Below are 11,153 nucleotides of genomic sequence, written 5' to 3' on the forward strand. Positions count from 1 at the left end.
GCATAAATAACACGATGGTGATGTCACTTTCATCGCCGTTGTTCCACCATCATCGTCGTTGTTATAGCCGTCACTACCTTCACTGTTGCTATCGTTTTCACAGTCACTATCATCAATTTAGACCTCAAGCATCACTATCATCCACCGTCTTTCTTATTTTTTCCTTTCTTCTTTTTTTCTTTTATTTTCATTTTCTTTCGTCGGAGAGTGATTGAAGAGAGAAGAAAAGAATATGTAATTAGCTTAAAAAGAGAAGGGTTAAATGGGGTTTTACTTATGAACAGTAGATGACAAACAGTATTTAGAAGAAAAAACTAATTATGCAATTATCTATGAATACATATATATAACTTATATATAAACAAATATATTCTCGCATATATATCATATAGTTTATATCAGTATTTCAATTTTTAAAACAAAGACTTGTATTTCGTTACCATAAGCAAGTACGTGATAAAAAAAAATAGAATATATCTCATTATCTATTTATATCACTTAGTGGGTAATACACTAATACTGATGTTTAGTAATCATTGAATTAATTTAAATAACTACTCCTCCTATTTGGTTAACGGTTTGGTATTCACATCATGTCTTTTGTTTTTATTCGGTGTATTGGTTATCTTAAGATCTTAATTATTTTACACCATTAAGAAATGGATTAAAAACAGGTTTTAGTGTATTTTTAACTGTCCAAGGCAGATATTAAAACTGTTCCGGAAATCAATCTGGTATTTTTGGGACATTTTTTGTTAGATTTTAAGATTTTGCAAACGGACAAAATTGGTTTTGTGTGTCCGAAGAGTAAAAGCAAAATCAAGGGGGTACTTTGGGGATAAGATGTCTTAATTAACGTTTTAATGTTTTTATAGTATTTTGTTATAATTGAAAGTTTGTGATGTTAAGTAAATTAAATTAAGACCAAATCCCAAAGAAAGTGGAAGAGAGGAGGAAAGCACGAAAAGGAAAAAAAAAAGTAAGAAAAAAAAAGAAGAGAAACAAAAATAATACTCAAAAAATATTCGGGGGGAAATTTTTTCCAGAAACGCGTTTTGGTTCGTCTTCTCCACCAAATCTCAGTTTCTTGAAGTTCTTCGCTGGGAGGTGTTTTGTTTTTTGTTAGATTTCAGAAGTTCACTGCTCGTTTGATTCAATCTAGATCCAGAATCTGTATCTGAAGTCTCTGATCTACGAAAACGAAATGGTAAGATTTCATTGTGTTTTTGGTTGGTTCATTTTTGATCAAATCACGTTTAATTTGGGGGTTTTGTTACTTTGACTAGAGACAAATATCGGTTCGGTCTTTTTGTTCTTTTTGGGGGATTAATTTGGCGTTTTTTTAAGAGTCTGTGATTTCGGATCATGTGCTTTGAGCTGACTTAGAGTCATCTTCTGTAGATGAATGTCTTGTATGATGTTAGAGATTTGACTTCAACTAAGACCTGTCTGTTTTTGAGTTTGACGACTTGGTCTAAATCATGCTTGAATCTTCATAAGCTCTATTGTTCATTACCACAATACTTTGATTCTCCTCCATTTACGGTTTTCTTCAAAAATTGGAAATCAAATATCATGTGATTGGGTTGTTTAAGAATCAAAATGTAGTTGTTCAAGCAGTTGTGATTACCATTAGAGAGCTTGTGAGAGCTCAATAAGTGATTTAAGTTCATTTTTTTCCAGCTAAGAGGAACTTGCTTGATTCTATTGTCCTGCCACAAACTAAAGTCATAGAACTAAGCCTTTTAGAATTGTAACTAAAGTCCTATTTACTACTTGTACACCTTAAACATTCTTAATGAGAACTAAAACAACTTCTTGAGCTAAGCCTTTTAGTCACTACTTTTAGTTACAATTCTTAATGAGAGAACTAAGCCTTTTACACCTTTGAACTTTCTACAGGCTGGTAACTTCAATCCTTCAGTTGGGTCGTATGTGTGGGTAGAGGACCCTGATGAAGCATGGATTGATGGTGAAGTTGTAGAGGTTAATGGTGAAGAGATCAAAGTCCTTTGCACTTCAGGGAAACATGTATGCTTGCTTCTTCATGTAAATTAGAAGCAAAAGAAAACCTTTGTGAAAGCCATTTTATTGAATTTTTGGAAAATTTCAGGTTGTTACGAAAGCCTCTAGCGTTTATCCAAAAGATACGGAAGCGCCAGCATCTGGTGTGGACGATATGACAAGGCTTGCTTATTTGCATGAACCTGGAGTTCTACAGAATTTGCATTCAAGATATGATATAAATGAGATTTATGTGAGTAATTCCTATTGGTTTCGAATTTATGAGTGTAGTCTTGGTTTGTGTGGACTAAACTTTCATTTACTTCCAGACTTATACAGGAAGCATACTAATTGCTGTTAATCCGTTTAGAAGACTTCCCCATCTTTATAGTAGCCATATGATGGCACAGTATAAAGGAGCTGCCTTAGGGGAGCTCAGCCCACATCCATTCGCTGTTGCGGATGCTGCATATAGGTATTATTCATACACACTGGTAAAATATTCTTGCTTTATATACATGTTTTGCTTTTGCTGTTGATCCTTATATGTGATTTTTCCTGTTTTCTCGTTTCGTTTCAATGCAGACAGATGATTAATGATGGAGTAAGTCAATCTATTCTGGTTAGTGGAGAAAGTGGCGCTGGTAAAACTGAAAGCACAAAGTTGCTTATGAGATATCTTGCTTACATGGGAGGGAGAGCTGCTGCTGAAGGAAGGAGTGTTGAACAGAAAGTGTTGGAGGTGAAAAAATTTACCACCAAATTTATTTTCGTTCAGCCATATCATGTTTTTAGAAAAGTGAACAAATAAATAAAACTTCAGTGGATGGTCAATTGCTCACTTTTTGGCTGATCCTGTTTCTTACAAGCTTCTTAATTGTGTCTTTTATCCAGTCTAATCCTGTTTTAGAAGCATTTGGAAATGCGAAGACTGTCAGGAACAATAATTCCAGGTAAAAAAGTTTCCGCATATCGCATTGTCTCATCTATATAATTGATATTTATTTTTGAGAGCTTCTGAATCTCACAGGTTTGAGTATTTGTTAACTCATTTATTTGTGTACTTTTTAGTCGTTTTGGTAAGTTCGTGGAGATTCAGTTTGACGAAAAGGGAAGGATATCAGGAGCTGCCATAAGAACTTATTTGTTGGAAAGGTCACGTGTTTGTCAGGTTTCTGATCCTGAAAGAAACTATCACTGTTTCTACATGCTTTGTGCTGCTCCACAAGAAGTAAGTTTTGTAATTCACTTGGGAGTATGTAACACCGAAGGACTTGCTGGTTCATGTCAAGTATTTAAGCCTTGTTTGGAATACGAATGCACATCTTGTTTTCTGAACTATATCTTTTCTACTGTCAGGATGTGAAGAGATTCAAGCTGGGTGAACCAAAGACATACCACTATCTCAATCAATCTAAATGTCTAGAGTTAGATAGTATAAATGATGCGGAGGAATATCATGCCACAAGACGGGCTATGGAAGTCGTCGGGATTAGTACCGAGGAGCAGGTAATCATCGCAGAACTCCGTCAATGAGATTTGAGTAAAAGCTGCTAAGTTGTCTCTGTAAACGGATTCTATACTTATATCTCGTTTCAGGATGCGATTTTCAGCGTCGTGGCTGCCATTCTCCATCTCGGGAATGTCGAATTTGGTAAGGGAGCAGAGATTGATTCATCGATTCCCAAAGATGAAAAATCCTTGTTTCATCTGAAAACTGCAGCTGAGCTTCTCAGGTAAATGTCTCAACTAATAAAGATGAAAAAAATGTTGTTTTTGTTTTGTTTTCTTCTGTTTGTGGACTAAAGTTGGTTCCTTATTTATATATCGCCTTCCTTTACAGCTGCGATGCAAAAGCACTTGAGGATTCGCTATGCAAGCGTATCATGGTAACTCGTGATGAAACCATTACAAAAACTCTTGATCCAGAAGCTGCTACTCTTAGTAGAGATGCTTTGGCTAAAGTCATGTACTCAAGGTTGTTTGACTGGTGAGTTTCTCGATTTTACCCTGATGAAGATATACAGTAGCTGCTTCTCCGTATTTGAAGAAACAAACTTCGAAGGTGCTTTGCCATCGCTGTGCTATACTAATGCTTGTCTTTGCAGGCTTGTTGACAAGATTAATACCTCAATTGGTCAAGATCCTGACTCGAAGTACTTGATTGGTGTACTTGATATTTATGGATTCGAGAGTTTCAAGACAAACAGGTGCTTAAGTGGTATGCTTGTTGTTTTCATAATTGGTTAGATCATAGATGGATCTCTTTTATAAAGTGGATCTCACTCTGATACTTCACCGTAATATATGGGTCTGATCAGATGGGTCTGATCAGTTTCATAGTCGAGCTATTGCTTGTTTCTAACATGTCCGGTTAAGAATTTTTCCTACCTATATAATTGTGAGCTTGTGAGGTTATCCAACTAAACTTTTTTTTGTAAGGAGAGTACGGTTATAATATATAGATATATGTATGTATAATCTAACTGACTGTTAGAGAATTTTTCATGACTGTTTCTTGTTGTCATTTGGCCTAATACTTACAATCACAAGTTTTACTGCAGTTTTGAGCAATTTTGCATCAATTTGACCAATGAAAAACTTCAACAGCATTTTAATCAGGTTTGATCAGAACAAGGTCTTTTACTTTTCGATTATTGGCCTTCTCTACATTCTGCAGTGCCCATGGTTCTGAGGTGTGTAACTTCTCTCCGTGCAGCATGTCTTCAAAATGGAGCAAGAGGAATATAAGAAGGAGGAGATCAACTGGAGCTATATAGAGTTCGTAGACAATCAAGATATTTTAGACCTAATAGAAAAGGTGTCTGTTTGATGATACCTTTCTGTATGTTTATGCTCACTGTTAAATGGAGCTGTTAGCTTACTCATTAAAAAGTTTCTAGATGTTCATAAAGCGACCAACCCATCCCATCTTATTCTCTTGGCGATATGTTTCTCCTGTTGCCAGTTCTCTGACCCACAGCTAGTATTTGGTGATCTCCTTTCATCTATTACTCATGCTTGTTGTTTGTTTCCTTTTGTTTTGTGTTCTTCAGAAACCTGGAGGTATTATTGCTCTACTAGATGAAGCTTGGTGAGTATGAAACCCAAACTGCTGATTCTGAACCCTTTCTTTTATGCCCATTAGTTTCTTTGCTATCAGTTTACTTCCCAAATTTGGTTTTGCTTTTATGCAATATAGCTGAAGTGAGACTTTTGCTTTTCAGCATGTTTCCAAGGTCAACGCATGAAACTTTTGCACAAAAGCTATACCAGACATTTAAAAACCACAAGCGCTTTACCAAGCCAAAATTAGCTCGTAGCGACTTCACAATTTGTCATTATGCTGGTGATGTGAGCAGCCGTTGCTTTCTTTGGTTCACATTATTTTGAAAAAGTTCAAGAAATACCAGTAATTATTCTGTGTGGTCTTAACAATTATTGGGTTATGTTCCAGGTCACTTATCAGACAGAACTTTTCCTGGACAAGAACAAAGATTACGTTATTGCTGAGCATCAAGCATTGTTGAATTCTTCTAGTTGTTCCTTTGTAGCAAGTTTGTTCCCACCAATGTCTGACGATTCCAAACAATCAAAATTCTCATCTATAGGTACCCGTTTCAAGGTGAGTCTGATTTTGGTTTCCAATTTGACTTAACATGTTTTATTAAAAGTTTGGTCAGTTTATTTCCTTTTTGTGCTTCTTTTCAGCAACAATTGGTATCATTGCTCGAGATTCTCAATACCACGGAGCCACACTATATTCGATGTATAAAACCAAATAACCTTCTGAAGCCTGGAATCTTTGAGAACGAAAACATTTTACAGCAATTACGTTGTGGGGTGCGAATGACATTCTCTGTCGATTCTGTAATTCAGTTTCTTGTGAAATTTTCTATTCCTGAAAGAAGTATATTATTTGTGTTAATGACCTCAGGGAGTAATGGAGGCAATCAGGATTAGTTGTGCTGGCTATCCTACCAGGAAACATTTCGATGAATTTTTGGACAGATTTGGTATTCTTGCTCCAGAAGTGTTGGTAAAGAAGTAAGATGTTCATTCTCTTAGGATTTCTTTTGCTGAGTGATTATGTCCATTGACATGTCTTAAGTGATTCCTTTGATTATAGCTCTGATGACCCTGCTGCTTGCAAGAAGCTTCTGGCGAAAGTGGGACTCGAGGGTTATCAGGTAATTGCCTCATTTAGCTTTTTGCATTGCCTCTACTGCTTGTGTGATGAGAAACATTGATAGTGGGAGATTGACATTTATTTTTGCAGATTGGCAAGACGAAGGTTTTTCTGAGGGCTGGACAAATGGCAGACTTGGATACCCGAAGGACTGAGGTCTTAGGAAGATCAGCAAGCATTATCCAGAGAAAAGTTCGGTCATATCTTGCCAAAAAGAGTTTCATCCTTCTGCGTAATTCTGCTAAGCAGATTCAGTCAGTCTGCAGAGGTATTTTAAACGTTCTACTGAATATGCCTATTTAACCCAACTAGATTAATTTGATTGGATTGGATCATTCTTTGTCTCTATATAAATTTAGTGTCTGGACTACCTCACAAACCTATGCGTCTCCCTGTTTGCCAGGTTATCTCGCTAGAACTGTATATGAAGGCATGCGCAGGGAAGCTGCTGCTTTAAAAATCCAGAGAGACTTGCGTATGTTTCTTGCGAGGAAGGCTTACACAGAGCTGTTTTCTGCTGCTGTTTCGGTCCAAGCTGGCATGCGTGGCATGGTTGCCCGTGAGGAACTATGTTTTAGAAGGCAGACAAAAGCTGCAACACTAATTCAGGTACACTTATATCAAAACTGGAGAAGTGTGGTACGATTAGAAATTTAACTTCTCTGAGAACACCAATAAACATAAAAAGATTGAGTCCTTCCAGAAATCAATGCTTGATTATGAAAAGTTGTTTCTGTGTCCTATTCTGATCATGGTAATGCTTATTGTTATTATAGACTTGGTGCCGTGGATACTTGGCCCGACTTCATTACAGAAAACTAAAGAAAGCAGCTATCACGACACAATGTGCATGGAGATCAAAAATTGCTCGTGGAGAACTTCGGAAGCTTAAGATGGTGAGATGTGGTTTCTTTCTTTGTCTTGTTTTGTTCTATGGTCTCTTTTTTCAAAGGCTCGCTGCTTTGCATGAAACTAGCATAAATTCGTTAATTCATTTTACACATAGGCTGCTCGAGAAACTGGAGCACTTCAAGCAGCTAAGAACAAGTTGGAGAAGCAAGTTGAAGACCTGACCTGGAGATTGCAATTAGAAAAACGAATAAGGGTGAGATTGCTGTTTGAAGAACCACATATTTTTTCTCGTGAATTTTACCTTGATTTCTTGGGGGATTCTTGCAATTTATAGTATTTGTTGAGAGTTTTCTCATCCTCTTTCAACGCTGCAGACTGACCTGGAAGAGGCCAAGAAACAAGAAAGTGCAAAAGCGCAGTCTGCTTTGGAGGAATGGCAACTTAGGTGCAAAGAAACTGAGGCATTACTTATTAAAGAGCGTGAAGCTGCCAAGAAAGTTGCCGAGATTGCCCCGATTATTAAAGAGGTTCCTGTGGTTGATCAGGAAACAATGGACAAGATCACAAATGAAAATGAAAAGCTAAAGGTTTGTGAGAACTTCTGAACTTGTAGCGTACTTACTGGAGAAGAGGAATTTATTTGCAGTATCTGAGAATATTAGCTACACAGATTTTCTCCAAATGAAAAACTTTGCTGAAACCCGATGTTTTTCTTTTTCTAATTGCTATCTTATACAGGGGATGGTGAGTTCACTGGAAATGAAAATCGACGAGACAGAGAAAAAACTTCAAGAGACAACCAAGATTAGCCAGGATAGATTAAAGCAAGCATTGGAGGCTGAATCTAAACTAGTGAAGTTGAAGACTGCAATGCAGAGGTACCCTTTGCAATGAACTAATCTTCTGGAGTGGCATTGTTGAGGGCTCTTGCAGCTATTTCTTACTTGTCTCGTTCAAAATATGTCTGAACGTTTTTTTTTTTTATCTGCAGGCTTGAAGAGAAAATCTTAGACATGGAAGCTGAGAAAAAAGTTATGCGTCAGCAAACAATCTTAAGCACTCCTGTGAGGTCTACTCTAGGACATCCTCCAACTGCACCTCTAAAGGTATAAATTCCCTCGGCAACTTTAAACTATGCTCTTTGAGCTGCCTTATAACCAGCCATTAAATGTTAACTTTTTCTTCATTCTGTTTGTAGAATTTAGAAAATGGCCTCCAAACAAACTTGGAAAGCGATTTCAATGTAAAGTTTCTCCAACTAGCTATCTCGATTACTTGTTTCTCATCACGTTGTTCGTTTGCTTTTTTCCATTAGTTTATTAATATGTTAAGTCATTTTTTTATAGGAAGCCGAGTTTGCAACACCAGTTGATGGCAACGCTGGGAAATCTGCTGCAGAACGTCAAATTGTATGTTGGCAGATCACGTCGATATTAACTCTTCACACAGCTGTTAGTGCCTAGCTCTGATAACTTGATTTCTACTGTCACTGCAGATGAATGTCGATGCTCTCATTGACTGTGTAAAAGACAACATCGGTTTCAGTAATGGGAAACCTGTGGCTGCGTTTACGATATACAAGTGTCTACTTCACTGGAAGTGTTTCGAATCCGAGAAGACAAATGTGTTTGATCGTCTGATTCAGATGATTGGTTCCGCGATTGAGGTAATTGAATACATTCCTTCACATTGTTTCAGTCTGAAATATGGATAATAAATGATCCGAGTTACTTAAACCAGGAAGTTTCACCGTTCTTCTGATATTTTTTCAGAATGAAGATGACAATAGTCACTTGGCGTATTGGTTGACAAGCACATCGGCACTATTATTTTTGCTTCAAAAAAGTCTTAAAACCGGTGGCAGCGGAGCAACACAAAGCAAGAAGCCACCTGCTTCAACTTCTTTGTTTGGAAGGATGGCCATGGTTGGTATTACAATTTTTTGTTGAGTTAATATGACTTTTCGGTTTCTTTCCAATATCGGACTCTTAACTATCCTCTCTCTGTCCTCTTCAACAGAGCTTCCGCTCGTCACCCTCTGCAGGCAACCTCGCTGCTGCAGCTGAAGCTGCTGCTCTCGCAGTGATCCGCCCAGTGGAGGCGAAGTACCCTGCTCTGCTTTTTAAACAACAGCTTGCAGCCTATGTTGAGAAAATGTTTGGGATGGTTAGGGATAACTTGAAGAAAGAGTTATCAACTTTACTTTCTCTATGCATTCAGGTTTTTTGCTGGCTTTCTTTGTATCCTAATGCTCTGATTGTTTTCTTTGCACGTTGGCAATAATTTTTGTTTGTCCAAATGAAAACTTCAGGCACCGAGAGCTTCCAAAGGAGGGATACTAAGATCTGGTAGGTCCTTTGGAAAAGACTCTCCTGCAATTCACTGGCAAAGCATTATCGATGGTCTCAATTCGCTTCTTGTCACATTGAAAGAAAATCATGTAAGGAAATGGTATTATACGTTGTGTGTGTTCTCACTCCAATACATCAATTCTCATATGTTACATGACATATCCAGGTTCCTTTGGTACTCATCCAGAAGATATACTCTCAAACTTTCTCTTTCATCAACGTACAACTTTTCAACAGGTAAGTTTAATCCTATTTCACTTATTACAAAGCTATGCACTTTGTTCTCACTTACACGGCATTTTTTTTTTTTTTTGGTATCTTACAGCCTCCTTCTGCGTAAAGAGTGCTGTACATTTAGCAATGGTGAATTTGTAAAATCCGGGCTTGCCGAGCTAGAGCTATGGTGTTGCCAGGCCAAAGAAGTAAACTTTCTGAGGCATTATTTTCTTACAAAAACACTCAATTTCTCTTTTAATCGTTTTATCAAAATTGATCTTACTTCTGTGACTTGGCAGTATGCTGGGCCGTCTTGGGAAGAACTGAAACATATCAGACAAGCCGTTGGGTTCCTGGTATGTTATACGTCCTACATTCTTGTTAATAATGCCTATTTAGTTATTACTAACTAACTTCGATTGAACTTAGGTTGGTCCATATTGAAAAATGTAGTCATTGGTTTCTTTAAACTACAATAACATTACTTTCTTCTTCGTTCTCGCCTTCAGGTTATCCACCAGAAGTATAGAATCTCATACGATGAAATAGCACACGATCTTTGCCCGGTAAGGCTTTGTTTTCTAGTGTCTAATAACACAATTGGTGGTAATCTTTATTGCCTACCATTTCTCTTCATTATTTTGCATATTTCCATCTGTTACAGGTCCTCAGTGTCCAGCAGCTTTACCGTATTTGCACATTGTACTGGGACGATAGCTATAACACCCGAAGCGTCTCACAAGAAGTACTTAAAAACAATTTTTTACTTCCAAAATGAAACAAAGTAATAAGTTTCTTGTTCAATTTGGAACCTTTGTAGATGCTTAACAATATCTAAATCTCTTGCAGGTTATATCGAGTATGCGAGCACTCATGACAGAAGAATCCAATGATGCAGACAGTGATTCCTTTTTATTGGATGATGATTCCAGGTAAAAACTCTGCTTTGGTAAACCAAGGACGGTTTCAGTGTTTTAACGTTTATGTTTAAAATGTTCCAAGATCCCTCCTTTACTGTCAAATTAAACTTTATAAGCTGTTTCTGTGAGATACAGCTAACTGTTTTTGGTACCATTTTCGTGGCAGCATTCCTTTCTCAATCGATGATATTTCAAGTTCGATGCAAGAGAAGGACTTTGTAGGAATCAAACCAGCAGAAGAACTTCTTGAAAATCCGGCTTTCGTATTCCTGCATTAAGGAAGTTCCTGGAAGTTGAGAAGCTCAGATTCTAAAAAGCTCTTCCTCTAATTTTTTTTTAGTTTGAGGTCGAGATGGGGGGCCTTCCTGAACCAAAAGGAAAGAAGATGGGAAAAAGTGTAAATTCCTATTTGTTGTGGGGCTGTTTTGAAAGTCTGTAATTCTCAACTATTCATTCATTTATTATTTTTGACCTCAGATTTTTTTTGTCATTTTTATAAGTTTTAGACCGACGGTTATATGTTGCAAAGTTGTGAATCCCTTTGTTGTTTTTTTTTTTTTGGTTGTACAAAGGTTTAAGAATAGTACATGCTTCCATTATATGATTATGACTTATATTAAG

General features: G+C 37.1%; 1 protein-coding gene across 1 annotated transcript; it reads left to right on the forward strand.

Moving 5' to 3' along the window:
- The first annotated feature begins 991 nt into the window (after nt 1-991).
- Nucleotides 992-11,153, forward strand: LOC18020445 (myosin-6). The gene is given in 40 exon segments (XM_024157496.1): nt 992-1,207; nt 1,903-2,031; nt 2,114-2,257; nt 2,334-2,479; nt 2,590-2,746; nt 2,899-2,957; nt 3,076-3,235; nt 3,364-3,513; nt 3,604-3,740; nt 3,848-3,994; nt 4,113-4,214; nt 4,569-4,626; nt 4,724-4,825; nt 5,061-5,098; nt 5,232-5,358; nt 5,462-5,629; nt 5,716-5,847; nt 5,942-6,051; nt 6,134-6,194; nt 6,284-6,461; nt 6,597-6,802; nt 6,970-7,089; nt 7,200-7,298; nt 7,420-7,632; nt 7,784-7,923; nt 8,037-8,151; nt 8,244-8,288; nt 8,392-8,454; nt 8,541-8,711; nt 8,818-8,970; nt 9,065-9,265; nt 9,357-9,485; nt 9,563-9,633; nt 9,722-9,818; nt 9,912-9,968; nt 10,122-10,178; nt 10,277-10,357; nt 10,462-10,544; nt 10,699-10,789; nt 10,792-11,153. Coding segments are annotated over 40 exon segments (4,554 nt in total). The 5' UTR covers nt 992-1,204; the 3' UTR covers nt 10,846-11,153.

Source organism: Eutrema salsugineum, unplaced genomic scaffold (genome assembly GCF_000478725.1).
Source record: "Eutrema salsugineum unplaced genomic scaffold, Eutsalg1_0 scaffold_17, whole genome shotgun sequence".
Lineage (NCBI taxonomy): Eukaryota > Viridiplantae > Streptophyta > Magnoliopsida > Brassicales > Brassicaceae > Eutrema > Eutrema salsugineum.